The 26560-nt window shown below is 36.9% G+C and overlaps 2 protein-coding genes across 2 annotated transcripts in view; one reads left to right on the forward strand and one right to left on the reverse strand.

Moving 5' to 3' along the window:
* LOC148946911 (uncharacterized) overlaps positions 1-4780 on the forward strand; it is a 29619-nt gene extending 24839 nt beyond the window's left edge. Inside the window, exon 6 of the mRNA XM_089097191.1 lies at positions 1409-4780. Coding sequence (XP_088953317.1) covers positions 1409-1485 — 77 coding nt within the window. The 3' untranslated portion in view covers positions 1486-4780. The remainder of the gene's footprint in view (positions 1-1408) is intronic.
* A 1115-nt stretch (positions 4781-5895) lies between these two features.
* Positions 5896-26560, reverse strand: part of LOC148946912 (pre-mRNA-splicing factor ISY1 homolog) — a 42561-nt gene continuing 21896 nt past the window's right edge. Inside the window, exons 5-7 of the mRNA XM_089097193.1 lie at positions 16395-16544; positions 15947-16011; positions 5896-6175 (exon numbers count right to left, since the gene is read on the reverse strand). Coding sequence (XP_088953319.1) covers positions 6017-6175; positions 15947-16011; positions 16395-16544 — 374 coding nt within the window. The 3' untranslated portion in view covers positions 5896-6016. The remainder of the gene's footprint in view (positions 6176-15946; positions 16012-16394; positions 16545-26560) is intronic.

The raw sequence follows: 26560 nt of genomic DNA on the forward strand, positions 1-26560 counted from the left end.
CTTTTCGTGCGTAAAAAAATCCTACCCGTAAATGGTTGTTCAGAAAAGACTAGAGAAGTTTTATATGACTTCAACGGAAAGGAACTGTGTCATGCTTTGCTATATTAGTGTCTATTTGCTGTTCTGCTTGTATATATTTGTGCATTTTTTATTTGATTCTTTTTTTTGTAACGAATAAAATAAGAAGAGTTTCAATATGGATAAGTCCTTTATTAGACAGTGAAAAAAACAAATACAAAAGTTCAGAATATTTCGAAGACACAGTCGGTCTCCATCATCAGCAGAAATACTGAAGTATTATAATTAACACAAACTATATTGAACCCCAGCCGTATATACTGAACGGCAGCTATAATTGAACAAATTAAACGGTACAACGAAAAAGTTTCTTCCCACCCTTGGTGCCGTTTGCTAAGGCAGTAAATCGCTGTCCATTTAATTTTGTTTGCACATCTCTTGTCACCTTTAGTCTTTTTACCGTCTATTGTCATATTTAGTCTAGTTGATTGAGTCCGTTGGCTTTGACTTCAGGTTGTCAATTATTTTTCTGTAGGTTAGGTTAGTTTAAGTGAAGTTATCAATCATATTGCTTATGCTTCTTCAGTACTTGAGAAATTAAAAAGTAAAATTTCTTACGTACCTGCAGTGCATTGTATAATTGAGTTTTTGTTTCTCGTCTTTGCAATTTTTTCGATTATGTGTAATGTGTTGTAATTTGTTTTTTGTGTGTGTGTTTTTTCTTTTTTAGTGATACTCCGTCTTTTGTACCTTTTTTTGACGGGTAATAAATAAATAAATAAATAAAAATATTTATACAGAAAAAAATGTAATAACTAGGAAATTTTTTTGTTGTTGTTGCTATCTTTCCTTTTGTTACTTCGTTAGTGACATTATATCTTTTTAGTGGGAAATAAAGTTCATTTATTCATTCATATTAAAGATCTGCTACTTCCAAAGAGCACTAAACCTTCAAAATGAAGCTACACGTCCTTAAGCTAGTTTGTGTCACATGTTTTTAGCTTATTTTCAACTAATTTTTCCTTTTTTTTTTTAATTTGGCAGCTGCTGCTACCAACAACTCTATTTGGAGGTGAAAAAAAAAAAAAAAAAAAAAAAAAAAAAACCTTATTCCCGAATTTTCAAGACGTATATGGCTGTGAAAGTTTCCACTTAAGCAATTCAAATAGTAATATTTCCTTTCAACTGTTCGTAGGACTTCAATGGGCGTGCATAGCATCGATTAGGGAAGTTCAAAAACTGCTTGATGTTCCCAACTGAAAACACAGATTGTGGTTTATATTATACCACTCAAACTGAAATTGCTCAAAAAAAATTTAGAATTCAATTTCTTTTGATCTTAAATGGTCATGAAACATGATCGTTTTTCTCATCTTTGTATTATTTTCAGACAATTCCATGATTTCTACAGAGCCAGACGAATTCTACACGCACTATTGGTTGGATAGCATAAACGACCTACTGTAAGTGTGATATCCAGGAAATCGAGACAGTATCACCTTCAAGTATTAAGGGTACCAAACACATTAGTTTTCCGTAAAAGAGAAAATTTCACGCGCTATAAGCTATAAGATATGTTCATCTTAATCTAGTAATATGTGCCTTGTTTGTCTATGAAATTTCATGCTTCCTTGACTTACCGTGAACATAATTGTACATTTCACCTAAACAGTATGACGATTAACTAAATTCAACAATGAGAATTTTTAGGTTGTTATTTTTCCTTGTTTTTCTTTTAAGCTAAATGGTAATTTTACTTTTTTTGTGAAATTTCGGAAAACCTATCTCACATTATAGCTCCACAATTAAAATATATTAGGTGTTATTGTGCATTGAGATTTTAACCGCTGTGACCAGTTTCGAAGTGTAAGAGCACACTGAGATTTGTAATTTCGTACAACTAATTGGCTTTGCAACACGTTTTGGTCCAAACACTAAAGATCGTTTGGACAAGCTTTTTTATCCGGGAGTTTAAATAGACTTTGGGTAAACAAACTATTATTACAGATCATATGTTAGGACCCACCAACAAGCGATGTCCACGCCATGGATTTAGATTCGGTAAGGGGGTAGAACGGATCCCCTCCCCTCAACTCAGTGGCAAAGCACTTGGTTTTCAAAACCCCATTTACACAAATATTTATTACTTGCTACATATTAGAACAAATAAAAAAATTGAGTGTCGGATTGGACAACATCACTTGAGAAAGAACATAAAACCCGGGTTTGATAAGCTTGTTGCAACTGATTTTTGTATTCTTTGGCATTCAATAACCGATTAAAACGAAAGAATTGCGTTCAAATGCACTAATTGAAACCTATTGCAGTTAATTATTTATTCATTGTTTTTCAGAGCTAAATAAGCTTCAAATCGTCCTTTTAAGAATAGAAAATTCTAGGAATATTTATCTATTATTATAAGCTAACAGTATTTTTGATTAGTTTCAAAGATTGTATGGTTTGCAAGATTTATTTTATTTTTATTTATAAGAAATTCATTTTGATGTTCAAACAGCGTTTAACAGAGTACATTGATTAAGCTTATTCAATAATTTATCGCAATGAATTGCAAAGCTCTGTTGAACAGGAGAAAATATTGGCTCTTATTTAGAACAAGATGGACGGAAAAATAGTTTTATTTTCCTTGAAATTGAAAATTATCTCGACTTGTTTGGAAATTAAGAAGCAATCACCGAAGTTTGGCCAAAAATTATTACACGTGTCTTGTATTGAATTCCACTTCAGGCGATTAATAATAAAGGTTTTATAAATAAAAACATAATTCCACTTCTTGAGAAAAACAAATCATCTCAAAAGTAAAACTTTGAACATGATTATTTCCTGTGTCTTTTATAAAGGTTATAATTGTTTGGAAACATTATTCAAAAATATATTTTGTTTGAAAAAAACTCTTTTGTGGATCCTTCAAATCAAGCAAATAGAATCTTACAGACGCTCTAAAGAATTAAATAGCATCATTTGTTCCCTTTAAAATGGCCGAAATTTCCGATATAACCTAACAAAATATAACGCCCTTCAAAGTGTTGAATTCCTCCAATCCCTTCAGCAGCTTCAATAAATAAAATAACTTTTTTTTTCACGATATACTTTAAAGTGTAAGTAATAACTTCTGTTTTATTGCTACAGTTTATATTAATATGTTTTTTTTATTCACAGTTGTCCCTTTTCATACTTTGTGAGCTTTATACTAGAAAAAACTATCATATTAGGTAAAAAAAAAGTTTATATTACTATGTGCTTCCATAAACATCATTCGCTGTTATCTCAACATCCCAACGATGTCTTTCATTTTTTAGTATAGTTATATGATGATTTTTGTATATTTTTAGCAGTAAGTTGAAAAATAAACTTACAACTTTATAATTTTATTGGTCTTATGTTACTTTTATAGCAAGGAAAAATAAACTAGGTGAAACATAGAAAAAAATGACAAAAGGAAAATTATCATCCAGTATTAGTTCTAGCCTTCGAAAATAAGAACATATTCACTGATTTGGCATAGAGCAAGAACCAAAAAAGGACTCTGATCATACAGATAAAAAAGAATATTGTTACAATTCCTTTTCCAAAATAAGGTTTAACCTCCCTGCTAAAGATGTGGTGGTTAGGGATACTAGTGGAGGAATCACAAAGCCGCTTTGGTCCTTAAGTCGTACATATTCGAAAGCCTCGCATAATTCTGGCTCAAATTAGGAGCAACATGCCTACCATTTTGTTTTAAAAAATAGTGGTAGGAGGGAGGATGTTTAAGGGGCAAATGACCACTTTGTTATTTCTATAATACAGATTGAAAATCCTTGTGGGATTTGAGTTGAAACAAGGTGTAGCATTTCTATAAAGGGAACTTTGATGCCTTGGTTGGTGTAGATGGGATAGAGGGTACCCTAGTTTTGGCCAACTTGGAATAGGATCAAACCTATAAGTAATCTAGCTACACCCAGTACGGTATTTAGTCATAATTAGATAAGTAAAAGATGAGCAAACTCTTTCATTCTCGAAGCCTTACAATAAACAAAGGCTTGTATACTAAAGTAGACAATTTATCACATTACTGTTGTGTCAGGTTTTTAATTCCTGAAGGAGCAAGATGAAAAATAGATATATTCAATTTGAGCACAAAGCAAGGGAGTTTGAAGGGGGTGTCAACTCTCCTGACCGATAGGGTGCTTTATACTTGATTTAAGATTTAAAGTATTTAAATTTTGTGGTATCTTAATAGTGATGGGGGCTACCACTTCTCTCACCCCCTTCCCTCTTTAGGTTAAACTTGAAATTTTGTGGAAAAATACTTAAAATCTCCGGGCTTATTTATGGGTATTAGCTTTGTACACTAAAATAACAGTTTTTAAATATAAGGGAGGCTGCCGCTGCCACTGCCACGAAACGCTCTTTGCGCTAACTGCCATAAAATCCTCTTTGCGCTGAAGTTCAACTTTTTATTACAGTACTTCAATTTTGGGAACGGAGTTTTGTGTTAAAATCAACGGGTTCCACTATAAAAGGTTGGCTATGTATGCCTGATCCCAAAACATTCCTCTGAAGGAAGGACGGCTAAGTGGTACAAATTTTCGCCTTCTAAATTGATCTGAAGGATTCCTTTATGGATGGTTTGAGAATATGGGCCTAAAAATGTCCTTATTGGGGCTTTAGACTGCCCCCTCCTCCCTTACACAAAAGATTTACTCACCTCCCCAAAATAGTTGCTGTGGATTTATGTAGAACTTTAAAACCCTTAGCATCATTTTATAATCGATCTTTAGCAACCGTTCGTTTTGTATATACATTAGGGATAAATCTGCCAATCCCTATAAGGATGGCCTGCCTGGATGGATGAAACTGGGGAGGTTAAACAAACAATTCGTCAATTTTTCCAATAAAATCGCATAACTTGGATAAACAACTGTTAGCATTGCTTATTTAAAATTAATTCTACGACGAATAAAATAATGGATTTCAGAATTTTCACTCAATAGAAGTTTGGTCCTATTCGGGAAAATAATGCTGTTTTGTGGCACACAACGGCAGAAATTGGCTCTTTGCTATGGCGCAATATCTTTCGTTGGTAAAAAAAAAAAAAAAAAAAAAAAAAAAAAAAAAAAAAACTGTTTGAATGAGCCATCTTCCCAAATAGGGAGACGTCCCTGATCTGCAGTTTTATATTAAAATGGTTGTGTACCAAATTACGATTAAGTTTAACATATCCCAAGCTTTTAAATATTATATTTATTTTAAATACTCAATTGCCATAAAATTCTGCAGACCTGTTTTTTCAGGCACTGTACCATCTAGGCAAATGTGAACAACAGCACATTCTGTCACCAGGACAATGTTAAAGTCAGACAGCCTACTTAACCTGCCAAGATTTTCCTAAGCTAAGGTAGGACTACTCCATAAAAGCTAGATTTGAGTTAAAACAGTTCTTAAAAATTAAAGGATTATGATCAATTATTACTTACAAAGTAAAATACAGATCAATACTCTCAACTATCCAATTTTTCCTGAAATTTTCTACTTTTCAAATGAGTTCATCAGATTCTCCCAACCTGATTGAAAAGATAGAGATTGAAAAGACTACTTCAGTGTAATTCTAAGATCCGTCAAATAATTGCCCTAGACGTGCAAGCCATCGCGACAAGTTGGCACATACTAACGTTCTGAAAATTTAACTGGCTTTGAGCACGACTTGAGGTAACTTAAGGTATTTTTATTTCCAGTTTCAAAATGATGTTCCTCTATACACAAGTGTTGTTTAATGCAAATATGGGAAGGGGGAGGAGGTACTTATTAGGGCAGAAATCTTCTCTCGTGTTATATCGGAAAAAGAAATGATCCAAAAATGGATACCCCTCCCACACAGTCAATAAACTACAACAATATTTTAAACCAATCTGAATTATGTAAATGGTACACGGAGACCAATATTTAAATACAAAAATTGCATATACAAAAATACATATATACTCAAAAATTACTGTTGTCATAGTCCTTCCATATCACCGACATACTTAGACAGAAGTTCTTTCTTCCTTTTCTGTAGCAGAGCTTCTTTGATATCCTCTTGAGATGGAACGTCGACATGGGCTTTGTATAAAGGCTTATCTGATAGCAGACTCTCAAAGTCAATTTCTTCCTCTGGCTGTATAAAAACAAACGAAAGAATATTATTTTTAATCGCATTTTAATCAACATTTTATTTTTAATCGCAAAACTATGCTATCAGTTACGAAGACATGATGAGACATTTAACAATTATAATATTTCTTTACCTTTATTAAATTAATTTATTTATTCATCCTAAACGATTTATATAAATACTGTATTAGTAATATGAAATACAACTAGCCATTTATGGCTAATTTTGACATTAAGCGTAGGATAGATTCTCATCGCTCGAGAAGACTGTGGATAGTCAGGTTTTTTGAATGTTTTTATTTCTTAAAGTCAGTTTAAAGCACCTAATACTAATACATTTTATTTTATTTGTAACTATTAATTTTCAAAGCCTGATAATTAAATTTCAAAGCGACAGAGCTTCATAATTTATCGCGTTCTAAATTCTATACTAAAAGAAGTCATACAATTTTTTCCGGCTACACTTACAAATGTCATGGATTCGCATTATCAGGTCTTTTATCAGCGTATAAAAGTCTTAATTTTTTCATGAACATTTAAAGCTTCTTCTCATTGTGCGTAATGTATTGCGTCATAGCCAGTTTCGACTTTAGGCTATCTGTTTCTAATGCACACTCCCTCCTAAAATGTCATCCTGTCCTTGCGTGTTCTAACCGAGCTTATCAAAACTTCCTTAGAAAGAGTTGGAAAAAAGACAATGCTACCCAACTAACCTAAAGTGTACCTGTCAAGAAACTGAACTTTTTGAAACGCAGATTTTCAGCCACATCTTCTGAAAATGGGTCATGTTGTTATAAGTATTTTTAGGATATGATTATTTTAAGTATATTCTTGGATACGATTGAGCATCTAAGTAAAACATATTCTTGTGAAGGTTCATTCATGACGCAAGATGTCTCTTTTTACAAAATAAAAATTATTTACAAATGTTTCAAGCTGATTTTTTCTTTTTTTAGTTAGATAAAGCCATAAGTAGAGCTATAAGCAATACCCTTATAACGATAGTGAGCGCTGGCAAGCATCAAATTTCAATAGCTTATAAATATTGTTGGATTGATTTTAAAGTTACAAATCGAACATTGTTCCTCATCTGGTTCATTATTTTTGGGTTGCTTGTATTCGTTCAGCAAGGATTGCCTCCAGGACATTTTGCTTGGCCAAAGACAACTTTCAATGTTATGGACGCTGTGACACTTTAGGTGTAAGATGCAAACTATTATTATTATTATTATTTATTGGAAACCCGTCATACAAAAAAAAGGGAAAAGACGTAGCAATAAGCTAAAAAAAAAGAGATACACACAAACTTAGCAGTTAAACTGTTTTGGTTAATTTTGTTGAAGCATATCCCTTCTAAACTGGCTATAATAATAACAAAATTCAAAGTACAACTCCCCTTAACATTGCTGTGGAGCCCTTTGAAAGTTGGCTTTATTTAGTTGTTTAAAGTTCGTTTCAAAGTTCATTGATTTTCATTCATTTCCAACTCGCCTATCTTTTAAAAAGCTTGTACAAGAAAAAATTCTCGCCACTGGGGAAAGTGAACCAAAGAAATTTTAAAATACTAGTGAATTTAACCCAAAACCAATAAGATTTGGGCTGCCAAAGCAACGTGAAGTGTTGCAGCAACCTTATGTCGGCTTCGCCAACTAGTGTTGCAGGAGCGAAATTTTGGTCAGAAATCCAAGGGTGGGATTCTAAAATATTATACTGACTTCGAAGTCAGTAGAACCTTAAATATATCAAAAATTAAATAGTCACTTGAAGGCAGTTAAACCATACATGTATATACGAATTGTTGAACCCATTAAATACTACAAAGCTATTCATCAATTTTCAGAATCATACACTTTAAAGAAACAGCTTCAAGAACTACGTCATTGTGTTTAATTACTAATTATATTTGTTACAGAAACATTTAATTCTAGGTGACAAAACCAATAACAGGTGCACTAGTAGTGCACAAGTTTTTCACCTCTCAACCATAAAGATGACCATAAACGATTGATGAAACACTTCGGTTTTGTTTCTTCGCTATCAACTAGTTTACCTATAAATAGGATATCTAGCGCATCAGCTCGAACGACTGATCAGCTTTCACTAAAACTTCCCTCACCGAGGCACATTCTGGCCGGTACATCAGAAACCAGGTAAACTAATTTGCAGAAGTTTATAAAGTCTCATGTTTGAAAATGACCGTCTTCAAGCAACCTATTCTTACTTACACGCACGTCTCCGTAGTGGACATGTATCAGAAGCCAATAATAGCTACACGGACTAGCAAAAGATGCCTACCTCTCATTACCAAAGACGATCCTGGCATAAAAAAAAGATATAAAAATATGTTCAAGTGAACTCAAATTTAAAAAATATTCATGTGAACTCCAGTGTTTTTGCAGCAAAATTGAAGAAAATACGACGCAAACACGTTTCTATAATTCAGATGTGTACCATTCAATTAGAGAGGCCTAGTATTGGCTAAAAAAAATGGACCCTACGTAACTCTTAACCAAAGTAGTTTTTACTAAAATACCAAGAAATCATGATTTTCCGCCAAAATTTGTAGTGATTGCGGTAGGAGCAGTAAGTGTATTATTATTATTAGTAGTAACAGCTGTAGCAGCAGTATTAACAGCAGTAGTAGCAGATACACCTTGCCTTTTGGTCAGTTGAACATCCCACTCATGATGCCCCAGAAGCTTCATTTCGATAAGGGAAGTCGTTCTAAAAATAATGCTGATATACCTGTGTCAGGCGATCTTTAAAAATAACTTTCAATTTTTAATCAAATGATCCTCTTTCTAAGCTGCTAAAGTAGCTCCTACTATTTGAAGTGGATGGGAAAAAATTGCTTGGGACTTTTCTGGCCCTTTTTTGGGCTGTATTTTCAGGGGAAGCAATATTTTTTTTCTTCTGCATTGAGGTCCCCTTGGCCCAAAGTTTCAAATAATCAGGCCAATTAGATCAATTCGACCCTTTTTTGAGCCCCCTTTGTTGAAAGAGGGACCAATCCTTTGAATATTTTTTGTATATTACATCTCTTTGGCCCAAGGACTTACGGCTGTAAGTTTCAAACTGATCGGGAAAAAAGTTTGTTTTTTTTTGGCTCATTTTTGTACCCTAGGCCTCTCTCTCTTTCCAAAGTGACACTTTGATAATCTTTTTGACCAAGAAAATAGTGTCTGAAAGTTTCACGCCACTGGAATCCTTGAGATCAAATATACCCCCCCCCTCCTCTATTATTTTACTGTAAAGAATATAGAATAGGGTGTAAATTTATTGATATTTTAAGCTAGTCAGAAAAAATTGGTACTTTTAAATGCTCATCAGATGTTCTAAGGGCTTACAAAAGGACTATATAACGAAAAAGGTTCTAGGACACGATCTGGTTCCTTTCCAAACACTTTTGAATTTTTAAAAGGCCCTAGAACTCTCAATTTCTGATCGAATGAGCACCCTCTGCAGTTTCTACGACCTATGTATATACATTACAATAAATAGTAGAGTCCAACTCAAAACGAGCAAAAATTAACATGAGTAGGGATGATAACCCCCCTGCGTCCTCAAGACCAGAAAATAATTTGTACTTCACTACAAAAAAAACTGACCGTGAACTGTCAGTTTAATTTACATATACGGATATTTATTCCTTAAAGTTTTAATTATTTATTAAAGTAAAAAAAGTGAAAACATTTAAAACTTATTTTGTTTTCATTAAGTGCAAATTATTTTCTGGCCTTGAGAAGGCTAGGGGATTATCAGCCCTACTCATGTTAATTTTTGCTTCTTTTGAGTTTGACCCGGCTATCTATTGTGATTTCTGTTCGTTTTGAGTTTCATTTACTTATTGATTGTGATTTGTTGTAGTTTTACGCTTAGAAGATTATTTGACTTTATTTCTGCTCAGTTTTGGCTTTTTTAAATTTATGATTTGAAAGAGGCTGACATGATGAGGAATTTCGATTGCACTTCGTATTGACTGACCCCTGTGATTACCCCAAATGGGGGTACCTCAACTGAGTAAATTTTGGTAATGGGGGACTGCCCTCGCGCAGACCTCTGTCCACGTACTGGAAATAAGTCTCTTGGTCTCCTTTCATGTTGCATTAATTACAGTCAGATACAATCAAAACTAGGGAAAAGTATCGAGGTTTCATAAGTCGTTTATTGAAGACAACCCCGAAGAACACCATTTAATTAATGAGCAAATGCTTCCTTTGGAGGGGCGAAGAAACTTGAGACAATATCTGCCCAAAAAGCCAACAAAGTGGAGAAAAGAAGTGTTAACAAGAGCTGGTTTGTTAGGTTTTGTACATGATTTGAAGTTTATTAAGAGAAGGGTACTCTTGTTGATGATACACAGAGCCAGATCTTGGAGGCGGAGGAAGCATAGTTTTACGGAGGCAACAACTTAGCATGTTTTCATTTGAAAGAGACTTGAATTTCTAACCATTTTTCCAATCACTTCCGAAATTCCCGGTTCCATGGAAAATTTTCCCCGGAAATCTCCTCCCCACCAGTGGGAAGTTTCTTCCGCGGAAAATTCCCCCATGAAGAATTTTTCCTGCACAAAATTCTCCCATGGAGAATTCATCCCGAGGAGAATTCCCCAGACAGTTCACTTCAGTTCACTTCAGTTTATTTAACATTAAAAATATATTTAACTAATATTCCAATACCTGCCCCAAGAAAGATACAACAAAGCACTTGTGACTGGGCGGCTACATACAACTCATTTCAAGGCCGTATCCAGGGGGCGGGGTACCCAGTTTGAACCCCCCCCCCCCCCGAAATTTTTGACCGAGTCGAAAATAAGTAAAACCTAGGTATAAATCAGTAAAATTAGTCGAAAACTGAGTCAAAAATTAGTAACCCCCCCCCGAAAGTCAAAAATTAGTAACCCCCCCCCCCCGAAAAAAATCCTGGATCCGCCCTTGACTCATTTACTAACTAATAATTAACTATAAACAAAGGAACAACAAATAATAATAAAAAAAAAACTATGAACCTTGACCTAACAAATATTCCAAACCTGTTGAAATTTTCCATTTCCCCCGGAACATCTCCACATGCAAAATTGAGTCGGCAAAAAGAAAGTAAGACAAATAAAAAGAATTTCTTATAGGAACTTTGCCAATACCCCCCCCCCCCAGTGTAAAAATTCCCTTAGAAATTTCACCTCCAGAAACTTCCCTCCTCACAGAAAATTTTTCCCATGGAGCCCCACCTCCTGCGGAAATTCCCCTTTCCCCTCTGAAAAATGTCTGTATACTTCCTACTAACAAATATTATTTACGTAGACAATGGACAAACTTCATAACTTAAAGACCTTTCCCGGGGGGCTATGGGTGTCATGTTACTCCCAAAGGCATAGTTATTGGATCTTTCAACTGTGCTGATGGAAAAGGCTATATCAAAGTTTGATCGAACGATTTTGGGGGAAAAGGGAAGTGGGAGAGGGCTACTTTTGAGTAGATTACTATTGGGGGTTACTATTGAGCCGAGTTGTTCCTTACTTACTACGAACTGTTTGATAGATATTAAGCACTTGACCCGCAAGAGATTTTACCACGTCTTTTTATCCTGTGTAGGCTGATTGGAACTAAAACGAAGATGTGTATTATTTTATGTATGTTGCTGTAAAATCGAGCTTATTTAACAGTGCAAAAATTGACAGAGTCAAAACTGCAGCGGTAGCTGCAACCTCGTAAAGAACAAACCACGGTCTAAAGTAATCTTTATAAGGAAAACCATTCATTATTAGTAGTTACTTATAAAATATCTTTGCTGCCAAAAAGCAACTAGCTATTTTGAAGTTGTGAAGCTTTGAATATTGAAATGACCAGTGTGCTTGAGATTGTTGAGCGTGACGAGTAAACAGATTTACAAAAAAAAATCCCTCGACAAGATTAAGAAGTTATGTAAAAAAAGATTCACCCAATCACCCAAAATCCAAAATTAGCAAAAACCGATACTAGCCGCAAAATACTAGATCGGTGACCGAATTGATAAAAATTTCTTTTCAGGCAGTTTCAAATAGAATTTCAAGAATATTGTTTCGAAATTCAGATTTTACTTTTCTAATTCGACGAATATATAAATAAATCAAGATAAAAAAAAAATCTTGTCTACTCTTTTGCAATTGATCTCACATTCAAGGTTAAAAAAAAAGAACATTTGAGCTGGGCCCTTTCAGGAAAAGTTCACAAAAATAGATCTTAGATAGGATTTTTCACGGTGAAATTGTGAACTTTTCATTGAGACGGCCCATTTTTGAACGAAGATTAGGCCTCCCTCATTAAATGGTACACATTTCTATGTGTAATCACCTAGCTCTTTCTTTAACGCTTACGTCATATATTACACACTCTGTCTATATCTACTGCCTTTTGTATTAGCTAAACATAATATTTAATAAATACATTTTTTTTTACAAAAACCTCTAGGTAACCATAGCACACCTTACACGCTTTTCGCTTTTATTCCAATTTCAATTTGAAGCTTTTGCCTGCCTGCTTCTTGGCTAGAACACAGCTTTCTAGTCGAAAGCAGCAACATGGCTCGCTGGAACAAAAGCTTGGCCGTATAACTTAAGATAGTCCTCTCCGACACAGACGACGAAACTCTACTTCAATTCACTCACTGTAGGCTCTGGCTTAACTATTATCGAAAACCATCCTTTTTGGCCCCAGGCAAGAATTATACGCAGCCTTCCAAAATGTAGTATCATATTCTTCAATCCGGCCTGAGATTCATACTTTCCGTAAAAACTGCGGAGGCAATACATTTACCACTTTGTAGCAAAAAGCTGAAACCAGAGGACTAGAAAAAAATGGACAAAACCAGTGTTGCCAAAGTGTTGCTCCTTCAACACAATGAAACTTGTTCAACTAAAGGCGTTAATAAAATCACACGTGGTTAAGTTATATTGATCAGAATGAAGTAAAATTTTCTTGTTATTGCAGCTAGTTTAGAGCGAGAACGTTTAAACAAGATTACAGTCTTTACTACAGGGTATTTCTATTACTTAAACCCTTTATTTACTACTTAAGACTCCCACATCTTTTTTCTCTAACGATTTCGGTTGCGACCAGGACTTTGAAAATGCTACCTTTCTAATTGGTAAACTACATTTATTAAGTTTCTATGTCATATACCACCTAAAACCTCTTTAATCAATAAAACACGAGGATCCCCGTAGTTCAATATTCAAAAAATTTCCGTACTGCCAAAAAAATTAGTAACAAAATGGATAAAAATTTATTAAAATTCACACAGTATACTTCATAAATCATTGAGCTTCATGTATGCCATCACCATCACTGTAAATACATAAGTTTATTTTAAACTAGCCTACGTATAATTTTAATTCATCTTCCTTCAGAATGAAAAAAAAAAAAATAAATAAAATAAATGCTTGAAACGATCCAGAACCGTTTTAGCCTGTCTTCCAGTGGTCCTGGTTTAATCTATGTCTAATTCCAATTACCCCGTTCTATATGTGTTTTTTTTCGCATATGCGTTATTAGTTCTCTTACCTTCTTAGTTTGTATATTTCTACTTATTTATTTCTTTACCGTGAAACATATCGTATCCTATGCTTAATTACTATTAAAAGTTATTGCTTATTAATTCTACTTTTCTCAGTTACACAAAGGCTAGTCAGAGAACGAGTTATTTTAGCAACAAAATTGGTCGTTACAAGATCGTGATGACCTTCAGAAACCATTCCTGTACAAAAGAACTGATTGATAATAAATCGTCGCCAGAAAGCGGTTTTGCTGAATCTCTTTTTCTAAAAACCTGAGAAAAACGAGTTTGAAAATTTCGACATTTGTATCTCCGAATCGGCTATAGCTGCAGCGTGGATTATTGTTTCAAAACTAAGAAGAAAATCACTTATATCGTTGTGCTTATTTTTTGGGCCTAAGACGAACCGTTCCTGAGATAAAACAGAATGAATATCAGTTTCGGTAAAACCGTCTGAAAATTCCGGAACATAGGTAAGATATGGCAAAACGGAATTGGCTCAGCATGAACTAGAAATGTGACTTTCGGCAAAACGTATTTCATCTGATAGAAAAAATGTTATTTCGAAAAATAACTGGGAGTTTTACAACAAAATGTAACAAATGATCAGTAGGAGGTCTCACTTAGCAAAAGCTCCCTCGAATTTCAGCTTTTAACCTTCGGAGGCAGAGGCTGCTTCGCGACAAGCTATGATTTCAGCTGAAGTACTAGGTACCTCAGCCCTGTTACAACTTCTAATAAGACTTTTCACATATACCACATTTACTGTTGGCATGAAACGGTAAAGCGATTCTACGTCTTTTATTTTTGCTGTTGGCACCTCAACTAATGTGCTAGAAGACACAGGAGGCAGCAACCATTCCAAAATATTCACTTCTGACATATTGGGCAATGGTCTCCTTGGGCTAGCCTCTGGTGCAATCAGCGCTACAGAATGAGCAGCATCCGCAAGACCGCAAGAGAAGTCTTATAGAACACAATTTTGCATTGTCCTTGCTTAAACTATAGTAACTTCACCTTTGAAATTAGCACTATGCTAAAATTGACCTCCTCCTGAATCGTGGTGTGGCCAGGCTCAGAGCACTTCATTGTTACACTCTGGTTGTGTGAATGCTTCTTTAGGATGCCTTGCATCATGTAGCTCATAATCTGATTACGATTTTGAGGCACACATGAAACCAACTTTCTGATTTTGTAACCAATTTTCGTTCAGCAAATCAGCAACTTTTGGCAAAACAGACTAAGCGATTCGGCAAATCCACTTTAAACAAATGCGATTCGGCAAGGAAAACTGCAAAATACAGGCAGTTAGAGACTGCCTCTTAAAGAAATGTAAATTAGACCATTCGAAAGAAAAAAAATTTTACACGAAATAGCGCTTGTAGCTCAGTTTCGACAAAAACTGTTATTTTCGGCAAAACCACTCTCAGGCGACAAAATGTAGAAAGCCCATAGGTCATTTTTAGGCTTTTTTTTACTCTTTCTACAGTAGTCTCGCAGGTGAAACCCTGTCCAATTCCCACAGCTGATTTACCGCCAGTTCTCTGCAAGCTTCGTCAAAATTATGTGTGCTTTGTTGGTTTCTTAATAAAACACACGAAGCGACAGCTCCTTATAGTCACATCAAACGTATGTTTCTTTTGTGACAAGTTAGCTCTGTTTCAACCGTCGTCTTCTTTCGAAACTTTTTAACTCAGTTGCTCAACCACATTATTTATATATTATACAGGTTTGATAAATGTTTACGAAACAGACAAGTCGGAACTACTATTTTGTGGTTGAAATATATCTTATCTTAAATTTTTTAACGTAGTTTGTTAAGGGCACCCTGTTTTGGTTCAAAGCTGGAGAATCATGTTGAAATTTTCAGGGAAAACTTGTTTCTAAGGGGCGGGGGTAAGAAGACTTATAACTTAGTGATTGGGGAAGGGGATCAAAATATTATTGTCTTAAGTCCTTACAAAAAAGTATGCACTGCTGTTTAATTTTGATTTTCTGCCCGACAGACTTTTTGGCCAATTAAGTAATTATAGGTTGTATAAGCATTTAGCTCAAACACGAGGCAGAGATTCTTGTGAGACAACATCGCTTCATAAGATAAGGAGTGACCAATAAACGTCTGCGTAACCATGGAAAAAATGATGGCAGTGACTCGTATCTGAGTCAGGATGAAAATTGCACATGCTTAATTTATCTACAAGGCAGAAAAAAAAACTAAAGGAATAAGAAAGATCAAAACAATTACTTCCAAATTATCAGCCGTGTCTCCCTGTTTTCCTTTTTTCCATTCTTGGACTACTTCAAGTATCGCTGCAAAAAGAAAAAAAAGGACAAATAAATTATGTAGAATATATAGATGTATCGAAATTAACTTCCATACGTTTCAATTTGTATTGGAAAAAGAAGTAGAACTCATTTAAATACGATTTGTGATTCCTACATGACCATAATGTAATTGTATTCCCATAAAAGAACCTATTAAATCCTGTGGCAGTGATAATACATTTTATTTTTGTGAACAGTACATGAGGACTAACATTAAGAAAAGACATCTTACTTCAAAGAAGCAGTAGCCCCCAAGCAACTTCCCAACCCTGTTGAAAGTGTGTTTGCGGAGATTATTGGAGAAACTCCTAGCTTATACTAAACTGTTTAGACTTTAAATTGAACACAGATAAAACTAACTGGCTTACCCTTTTTTTCTTCTTCCCTTTCTAATTGTACTAAAATGCCATCATCATCATCTCTGTACCCATAGTAGTCAGCATCAACATCTTTCATTAGCTCTGCTCGTGTTTTTCTGGGAGGTGGGGGTGGTTCTTGTTCAAATAACTCACGTACACCTTAAAAATACAGAAAAATTGAGATCTTTTAAAGCAATACAGTAGGCTATACAAAAAGTGTGGTTCAATTCCGCTTTCTAGGGCTACAATGACATAAAGGCTAAGATAGCTAGGGCACGTTCTGTTGATGAGGGATGACAGATTGTCAAAGATTGTCCTTTTCGGCCAACCGTCTGGAACCAAACGAAAAGCAGGTTGTCCTCGGTTGGGGTGACGGGCTGTCATAATGAAAGATTTAAGGGGAAAGGGAATCATGGGAGGGTGTAAAGAGGGAATCGTTGAACAGATTGGGATGGAGGAGGAGGTGCGTAGCTTTGTTGGCCTCAAGCGGCTTGGTCCTGCAGTGAGTTGTTAGTAGTAGTAGTACTAATAGATTCAATGGGAAGTATTGGATTTCAAAGAACACAGTTTATCCATGGAACGAAAGAACTAACTTAAAACTATATACCTTCATTTAGCGAGTACAAATTGATAGCCATGTAGCCTCAAATCATTCCTCGCTATACAAACCCTGTTTGATCGAAAATCGAAAGAGGTGCAATATAGCTATACTTACAATATTAGGGTGGGTGGCGGAGGGGATTAAGGCCCTATAGCCCTGATTTAGGCACGACGATCCTTCGATTACCAGTTTCAGAAATAAGACTAAACCCCACATAAGATACAAGTGGTTGTCGTGCTTTGGTCTAGGATAGTCGTTTGACCATTTAGGACCGTTTCAAAAGGAACACTGAGCCATCATAGTCGAAAGAGGCGTAACATGTTTATATTTATGCAGTGGCGATGGGGGGTGCGGTTCCCAGGGCTCTGTGATTATGTAGACCAAAATCTGTGCATGAGCCTGATTTCAGCAAGCTATAGCACCCATTCTACATCTAAATACTATAATTAAATAAACTAAAAAGTCTTAGTTTAAGGCTACTTGCATAACAGAGGGCCCTTGTTCAGGCGTTAAAAACCACAATTTTCGTCCCATATTTGTAACTAGAGACTTTAAAAACCTTTACGCACCAGCTTAATATGTAGAACGCAGCCGCCTGATTATTAAAAATAATCCCTTAACGACCCATGTACACTCAAAAGTCAAAAGGGGTACAGAATGTATATATTTATGAAGGGAGTGGGCATGGGCACCCATAAGGGGGGGGTGCAAGGGGGTTCCAGCCCTCTCTGGCTGAATGATACTGCCTTATATTTGTATTAATTTAAAAAACCTTTTCCACAAAACAGGTTTTTCAAATAAAATTAAAGAGCTCCATGAAGCCAAGAATGGACAGGAATAAAGTCAAATAACCTTCCAAGTGTAAAACTACCAAAAATCACTATCAACAAATGAATGAAACTCAAAACGAACAGAAATTAGAATAAATAGTCGAGTCAAACTCAAAACGAGCACAAACTAACCTTACTAGGGCTGTCAACCCCTATACTTTCTCAAGATCAGAACATAATTTAGGCTTTACTGAAAAAACAAAGACAAATGACCGTGGATTTACAGTTTAATATACCTATACTGAAGTTTATTCCTTAAAGTGTTAAATTTTGTCTATTTACTTAATTAAAAAAGTGAAAATCTTTAAACATATTTTGTTTTCAGTAAAGCACAAAATATGTTCTGGTCTTGAGAAGGCATGGGGGTTATCAGCCCTACTAATGTTAATTTTTGACTCGGCTATTTATTCTAATTATGTTCATTTTGAGTTTCATTTATTTATTAATAGTGATTTGTGATAGTTTTACGCTTGGACGACTACTTGACTTCATTTCTGCCCATTTTTGGTTTAATGGAGCTCTTTGCTTTTCTTTGAAAAACTTGTTTTGTGGAAAGTTTTTTTAGATCAATTTCTGTCCGTTTTTTTACTGATATAGTCATTTTCATGATTTTTTCGGTTTTTTTTCTATAAGGGTCCACAGTTTGGCTAGCTTTTTGTTTGTTGGGGAAGCTTTTTCAACAATTTTTAATCCGTGAAAAGTTATCATTTTTTAATTTAATTGTATACTTCCTCAAGTTGTCTTGAAAAAATAAAACTTGAAACTGCTCCCAGAAGATCACGTTTTTAATCTGTGACATTTTAGATGCACTTAATTCTTTTTATTTATTTAAACTGCGAGAGCAGAAGCAGTAACAATAGCAGCCTCAAAAGCTTCAACTTAATACCCCCAGTCGTTCTCGATATATTACTGACGTGTCTTATTGGCAACGCAAACACAATACTTTTTTTTATTTAGTTTTAAAGCAGCATTTAGTTATATAACATAATGGGCCAACTGTATAATTGTGGGCGTGGACAAGCCCAATATCCATAGAGACATAGTTGCTGGACCGTTCTACTATGCTGAGCAAAATAGTTGTTATGTTTTTGAGGAGGACACTGCCCCAAAAACCTCAGGGCAAAGACTTTAAGTTATGCTCTGGGGGCATATAAGAACAATGTTGGCAAAATGTATTATTTATTATTTTTTTCCTTTAGACCAGGGCACTTCGTATCAAAGAAGTTGTCGCAGAAACTTCGAAAAGGGCTCATCCAATTGGAAATTGGAATGGCTTGTGCCATTTTTAATAGTCGAAAGTGATTGGAATGCAACTAACACCCCTTCCACGCCCACCACTTCCCGACACACATCCAATCAAAACTTTGAGATAGCCATTTTGTTCAGCGTAGTTGATTTCCAGATAGAAATTATGTTTTTGAAGAGAAAACTCCCCCACAGCCCTCATGACAAGGGTTGTAAGTTATGCCCTGGGGGCATATAAGGTTTTTATAGAAGGTGTTGTCTTAGAAACTTCAAAAAAGGCTCATTCGATTGGAAATTCAAAGGGATAGTGCCCTTTTTAATCGTCGAAAGTGATTGGAGGGCAACGAACCCCCCTCTCACGCCCAGCTTTCCCCCAAGCACATCCAATAAAAATTTTGAGATAGCCATTTTGTTCAACGTAGTTGAAAGTTCTGGAAATTAGGTCTTTGACATTGACCCCCCCAGAGCCCTCAGGGCATGGGTTGTAAGTTATGCCCTGGGGGCATATAAGGTTTTTTATAGAAAGCGCTGTCATAGAAACTTCAAAAGGGCTCATTCTATTGGAAATTTAAATGGCTATTGCCCTTTTAATAGTCGAAAGTGATTGGAAGTCAACTAACACCGTTTCCACACCCACCATTTCCCCAAACACATCCAATCAAAATTTTGAGATAGCCATTTTCTTCCACGCCGTTGAAAGGTCTGGAAATTATACCTTTGAGCAGGACACTCCCCCCAGTCTTCAGGGCAAGGGTTATAAGTTATGCCCTAGGGGCATATAAGGTTTTATTAAAATCTTTGTCGTAGAAACTTGAAAAAGGGCTCATTCGGTTGGAAATTCAAAGTGATTGGAAGGCAAATAACACCCCTTCCACACCCACCATTTCCCCAAACACATCCAATCAAAATTTTGAGATAGCCATTTTGTTCAACGTAGTTGAAAGTTCTGGAAATTAGGTCTTTGAGGATGACACCTCGCCCCTAGAGCCCTCAGGGCAAGGGTTGAAAGTTATGCCCTGGGGGCATATAAGGTTTTTATAGAAAGCGTTGTCGTATAAACTTCAAAAAATGCTCATTCGATTGGAAATTGAAATGGCTAGTACCCTTTTAATAGTCGATAGTGATTGGAAGTAAACTAACACTCCTTCCACACCCACCATTTCCCCAAACACATCCAATCGACATTTTGAGATAGCAATTTTGTTCAACGCAGTTCAAAGATCTAGAAATTATACCTTTGAGCAGGACACTCCCCCCCACAGTCTTCAGGGCAAGGGTCATAAGTTATGCCCTGGGTGCATATAAGGTTTTTATTAAAATCTTTGTCGTAGAAACTTGAAAAAGGGCTCATTCGGTTGGAAATTCAAACGGCAAGCGCCCTGTTTAATAAACGAAAGTGATATGAGGGCAACTCACCCCCCTCTCATGCCCACCCTTTCCCCACACACATCCAAACAACATTTTGAAATAACCATTTGTTCAATGTGGTTGAAAGTTTTGCAAATTAGGTCTATGAGGATGACGCCCCCCCAAAGCCTTCTGGGTCAGGGTTGTAATTTATGCTCTGGGAACATATGCGGTTTTTATAGATCGCGTTGTCGTAAAAAACTTCAAAAAGAGCTAATTTGATTGGAAATTGAAAAGGCTAGTGACCTTTTTAATAGTCGACAGTGATTGGAAGGCAACTAAGTCCCCTTCCACCCCCCCCAATTCCCCAAACACATCCCATCAAAGTTTTGAGATAGCCCGTTGCAGTTGAAAGGTCTTGAAATTATACCTTTGAGCAGGACACTCCCCCCCCCCTCACACTCTTCAGAGCAAGGGTTATAAGTTATGCCCTGGGGGCATATAAGGTTTTTATAAAAAAATTTGTCGTAGAAACTTGAAAAAGGGCTCATTCGGTTGGAAATTCAAAGGGCTAGCGCCCTTTTTAATAGTCGAAAGTAATATGAGGGTAACTAAACCCCCTCTCATGCCCACCTTTTCCCCAAACACATCCAATTAAAATTTTTGGATAACCGTTTTGTTTAACATGGTTGAAAGGTCTGGAAATTAGGTCTTTGAGGATGACACCCCCCCCCCCAAAGCCCTAAGGGCAAGGATTGTAAGTTATGCCCTGTGGGCGTATAAGGTTTTTATATAAAGCGTTGTCGTATAAACTTCAAAAAATGCTCCTTCGATTGGAAATTGAAATGGCTAGTACCCTTTTAATAGTCGATAGTGATTGGAAGTAAACTAACACTCCTTCCACGCCCACAATTTCCCCAAACACATCCAATCAACATTTTGAGATGGCAATTTTCTTCCACGCAGTTGAAAGGTCTAGAAACTATACCTTTGAGTAGGACACGCCCCCCCCCCCAAAGTCTTCAGGGCAAGGGTTATAAGTTATTCCCTGGGTGCATATAAGGTTTTTATTAGAATCTTTGTCGTAGAAACTTGAAAAAGGGCTCATTCGGTTGGAAATTCAAAAGGCTAGCGCCCTGTTTAATAAATGAAAGTGATATGAGGGCAACTAAACCCCCTCTCACGCCCACCTTTTCCCCAAACATATCCAATCAAAATTTTGAGATAGCCATTTTGTTCCACATAGTTGAAAGTTTTGGAAGTTAGGTCTTTGAGGATGAACCCCCCCCCCCCCCAGAGCCCTAAGGGCAAGGATTGTAATTTATGCCCTGGGAGCGTATAAGGTTTTTATAGAAAGCGTTGTCGTAGAAATTTCAAGAAGGGCTCATTCGATTGGAAATTGGAATGGCTAGCGACCTTTTAACAGACGAAAGTGATTGGAAGGCATCTAACACCCCTTCCACATCCACCATTTTCCCAAACACATCCAATCAAAGTTTTGAGATAGCCATTTGCAGTTGAAAGGTCTTGAAATTATACCTTTGAGCAGGACCCTCCCCCCCCCTTCACACTCTTCAGAGCAAGGGTTGTAAGTTATGCCCTGGGGGCATATAAGGTTTTTATAAAAAATTTTGTCGTAGAAACTTGAAAAAGGGCTCATTCGGTTGGAAATTCAAAGGGCTAGTGCCCTTTTTAATACTCGAAAGTGATATGGGGGTAACTAACCCCCCCCCTCACGCCCACCTTTTCCCCAAACACATCTAATCAAAATTTTGAGATAGCCATTTTGTTCAAAGTAATTGAAAGTTATGGAAATTAGGTCTTTGAGGATGACACTCCCCCCCCCCAGAGCCCTAATGGCAAGGATTGTAAGTTATGCCCTGTGGGCGTATAAGGTTTTTATATAAAGCGTTGTCGTAAAAACTTCAAAAAGGGCTCATTCGATTGGAAATTGAAAGGGCTAGTGCCCTTTTAATAGTCGATAGTGATTGGAAGTCAACTAACACCCCTTCCACACCCACCAATTCCATTTTCTTCCACGCAGTTGAAAGGTTTGGAAATTATACCTTTGAGCAGGACACTCCTCCCCACAGTCTTCAGGGCAAGGGTTATAAGTTATGCCCTGGGGGCATATAAGGTTTTAAAATCTTTGTCGTAGAAACTTGAAAAAGGGCTCATTCGGTTGGAAATTCAAAGGGCTAGCGCCCTTTTTAATAGTCGAATGTGATATGAAGGCAACTAACCCCCCTCTCACGCCCACTTTTTCCCAAAACACATCCAATCAAAATTTTTAGATAGCCATTTTATTCAACGTAGTTGGAAGTTTGGAAATTAGGTCTTTAAGGATGACTACACCCCCCTCCCCCCACAGTCCTCAGGGGAAGGGTTGTAAGTTATGCCCTGGGGATATATAAGGTTTTATAGAAAGCAATGTTGTAGAAACTTCAAAAAGGGCTTATTCGATTGGAACTATACAGGGCTAATGCCCTTTTTAATAGTCGAAAGGGATTGAAGTGTAACTTACCCCCTCTCACACCCCCACCATTTCCCCAAACACATCCAATAAAAATGTTAAGATTTCCATTTTGTTCAACGTAGTTGAAAGATCTGGAAATTAGGTCTTTTAGGATGACAAGACCCTCAGAGCCCTCAGTGCAAGGGTTGTAAGTTACGCCCTGGGGGCATATAAGGTTTACATAGAAAGTTTTTGTAGAAACTTCAAAAGGGCTCATTTGATTTGAAATTGAAAGGGCTAGTGCCTTTTTAATAGTTGAAAGTGATTGGAGAGCGACTAACGCCCCTCTCAGGTCCACCATTTTCCCAAACACATCCAATCAAAATTTTGAGATATCCATTTTGTTTAACGTAGTTGAAAGTTCTGGAAATTAGGTCTTTGAGTATGACAACCACCCTCACATTTATGTCCTGGGGGCATATAAGGTGTTTATAGAAAGCGTTGTCGCAGAAACTCAAAAAAGGCTCATTCGATTGGAAATCGAAAGGCCTAGTGCTCTTTTTAATAGTCAAAAGTGACTGGAAGGCTTGACATTTCTTCAGATGCATCGCTATAGCGTTGCCTACAGTAAAGGCCATACGGCTCTAATGTTTTATTATTATTATTTTTTGTTTCCCCCAGAGGTACTTCCTATGGAAGTAGTCGTTATAAAAACTTCAAAGGAGGCGCATTCGATTGGAAATCGAGAGTTCTAGTGTCCTTTTTAAGGGTCAAAAGTGATTAGAAGGTAACTAGCCCCCCCCACGCCCATCATTCCCCCAAACACATCCAATCAAAATTTTGAGATAACCATTTTGTTTAGGGTAGTTGATTTCCAGATAGAAAATATATTTTTGAGGAGGACACTCTCCCACAACCCTCAGAGCAAGGGTTTTAAGTTATGCCAAGGGGGCATATAAGTTTTTTATAGAATGTGTTGTCGTAGAAACTTCAAAAGAGGCTCATTCAATTGGAAATTCAAAGGGCTAGTGCCCTTTTAATAGTCGAAAGTGATTACAAGATAGCACCCTTTCCACGCCCACCATTTCCCTAAACATATCCAATCAAAATTTTGAGATAGCCACGCAGTTTTCTTCCACGCAGTTGAAAGGACACTCCTATGGGCATATAAGGGCATATTATAAACCTTGCCCTGAAGACTGGGGGGGGGGGGGGTTCCGGCTCAAAGATATAATTTCCAGACCTTTCAACTGCGTGGAAGAAAATGGCTATCTCAAAATTTTGATTGGATGTGTTTGGGGAAATGGTGGGTGTGGAAGGGGTGTTAATTGCCTTCCAATCACTTTCGACTATTAAAAGGGCACTAGCCCTTTGAATTCCAAATGAATGAGCCTGTTTTTCTACGACAACACTTTCTATAAAAGCCTTATATGCCCCCTGGACATAACTTAAAACCCTTGCCCCGAGGGTTGTGGGAGAGTGTCCTCTTCAAAAATATATTTTCTATCTGGAAATCAACTACGCTGAACAAAAGGGTTATTTCAAAATTTTTATTGGATGTGTTTGGGGGAATGATGGGCGTGGGGAGGGGGGCTAGTTACCCTCTACTCACTTTTGACCATTAAAAAAGGCACTAGAACTCTCGATTTCCAATCGAATGAGCCCCCATTGAAGTTTCTACAACGACCCCTTCCATATGAAGTGCCTCTGGGAAAAAAAAATAATAATAATAATAAAACAGTGGAGCCGTATGGCCTTTACTATAGGCAACGCTATAGCGTTGCCTCTGAAAAAATGTCAAGCCTTCCAATCACTTTTGACTATTAAAAAGAGCACTAGGCCTTTGATTTCCGATCGAATGAGCCTTTTTTGAGTTTCTACGACAACGCTTTCTATAAACACCTTATATGCCCCCAGGACACAAATGTGAGGGTAGTTGTCATCTTCTAAGATCTAATCTAAAGAACTTTGAACTACACTGAACAAGGGCTGACTCGAAATTTTGATTTAATGTGTTTGGGAAAATGATGGACCTGAGAGATAGGTCAGCCTCTTTGTAATCCATTTCAGCCACAGAAAGAAGCACTAGCCCTTTCAATTTCCAATCAAATGAGCCCTTTTTTAAATTTCTACAACAACTTTCTATAGAAACCTTATATGCCCCCAGGGCATAACTTACAACCGTTGCACAGAGGGCTCTGAGGGGGTTATCATCCTAAAAGACCTAATTTCCAGAACTTTCAACTAAGTTGAACAAAATGGAAATCTTAACATTTTTATTGGATGTGTGTGGGGAAATGGTGGGGGTGTGAGTGGGGGGTTAGTTGCCCTTCAATCACTTTCGACTATTAAAAAGAGCACTAGCCCTTTCAATTTCCAATTGAATGAGCCCTTTTTGAAGTTTCTACAACATTGCTTTCTATAAAAAACCTTATATACTCCCAGGGTATAACTTACAACCCTTGCCCTGAGGGCTGTGGGGGGAAGTGGTTGTCATCCTTAAAGACCTAATTTCCAAACTTCCAACTACGTTGAATAAAATGGCTATCTAAAAATTCAAATTGGATGTGTTTGGGGAAAAGGTGGGCGTGAGAAGGGGGTTAGTTGCCCTCATATCACCTTCGGCTATTAAAAAGGGTGCTAGCCCTTTGAATTTCCAACCGAAGGAGCCCTTTTTCAAGTTTCTACGACAAAGATTTTAAAACCTTATATGCCCCCAGGGCATAACTTATAACCCTTGCCCTGAAGACTGTGGAGAGGGGAGTGTCCTGCTCAAAGGTGTAATTTCCAGACCTTTCAACTGCGTGGAAGAAAATGGCTATCTCAAAATTATGATTGGATGTGTTTGGGGAAATGGTGGATGTGGAAGGAGTGTTAGATGCCTACCAATCAATTTCGACTATTAAAAGGGCACGAGCCCTTTCAATTTCCAATCGAATGAGCACTTTTTGAGGTTTCTACGACAACACTTTCTATAAAAACGTTATACGCCCACAGGGCATAACTTACAACCCTTGCCCTGAGGGCTGTGGGGGGGGGCTGTCATCCTCAAAGACCTAATTCCCAGATATTTAAAATACGTTGAACAAAATGGCTATCTCAAAAATTTGATTGGATGTGTTTGGGGAAAAGGTGGGCGTGAGAAGGGGGTTAGTTGCCCTCATATCACTTTGGATTATTAAAAAGGGCGCTAGCCCTTTGAATTTCCAACCGAATGAGCCCTTTTTCAAGTTTCTACGACAAAGATTTTAATAAAACCTTATATGCCCCAGGGCATAAATTATAACCCTTGCCCTGAAGACTGTGGGGGGGGGGCGTGTCCTGCTCAAAGGTATAATTTCCAGACCTTTCAACTGCGTGGAAGAAAATGGCTATCTCAAAATTTTGATTGGATGTGTTTGGGGAATTGGTGGGCGTGGAAGGGGTGTTAGTTGACTTCCAATCACTATTGACTATTAAAAGGGCACTAGCCATTTCGATTTCCAATCGAATGAGCACTTTTTGAAGTTACTGCGACAACACTTTCTATAAAAACTTTATATGCCCCCAGGGAATAACTTACTACCCTTGTCCTGAGGGCTCTGGGGGGGGGGGGGAGTGTCATCCTCAAAAACCCAATTTCCAGAACTTCCAACCACGTTGAACAAAATGGCTATCTCAAAATTTTGATTGGATTTGTCTGGGGAAAAGGTGGGCG

This window comes from Artemia sp. Qi Xiang Cuo, chromosome 11, assembly GCF_049724085.1.
Source record: "Artemia sp. Qi Xiang Cuo chromosome 11, ASM4972408v1, whole genome shotgun sequence".
Taxonomy (NCBI): domain Eukaryota; kingdom Metazoa; phylum Arthropoda; class Branchiopoda; order Anostraca; family Artemiidae; genus Artemia; species Artemia sp. Qi Xiang Cuo.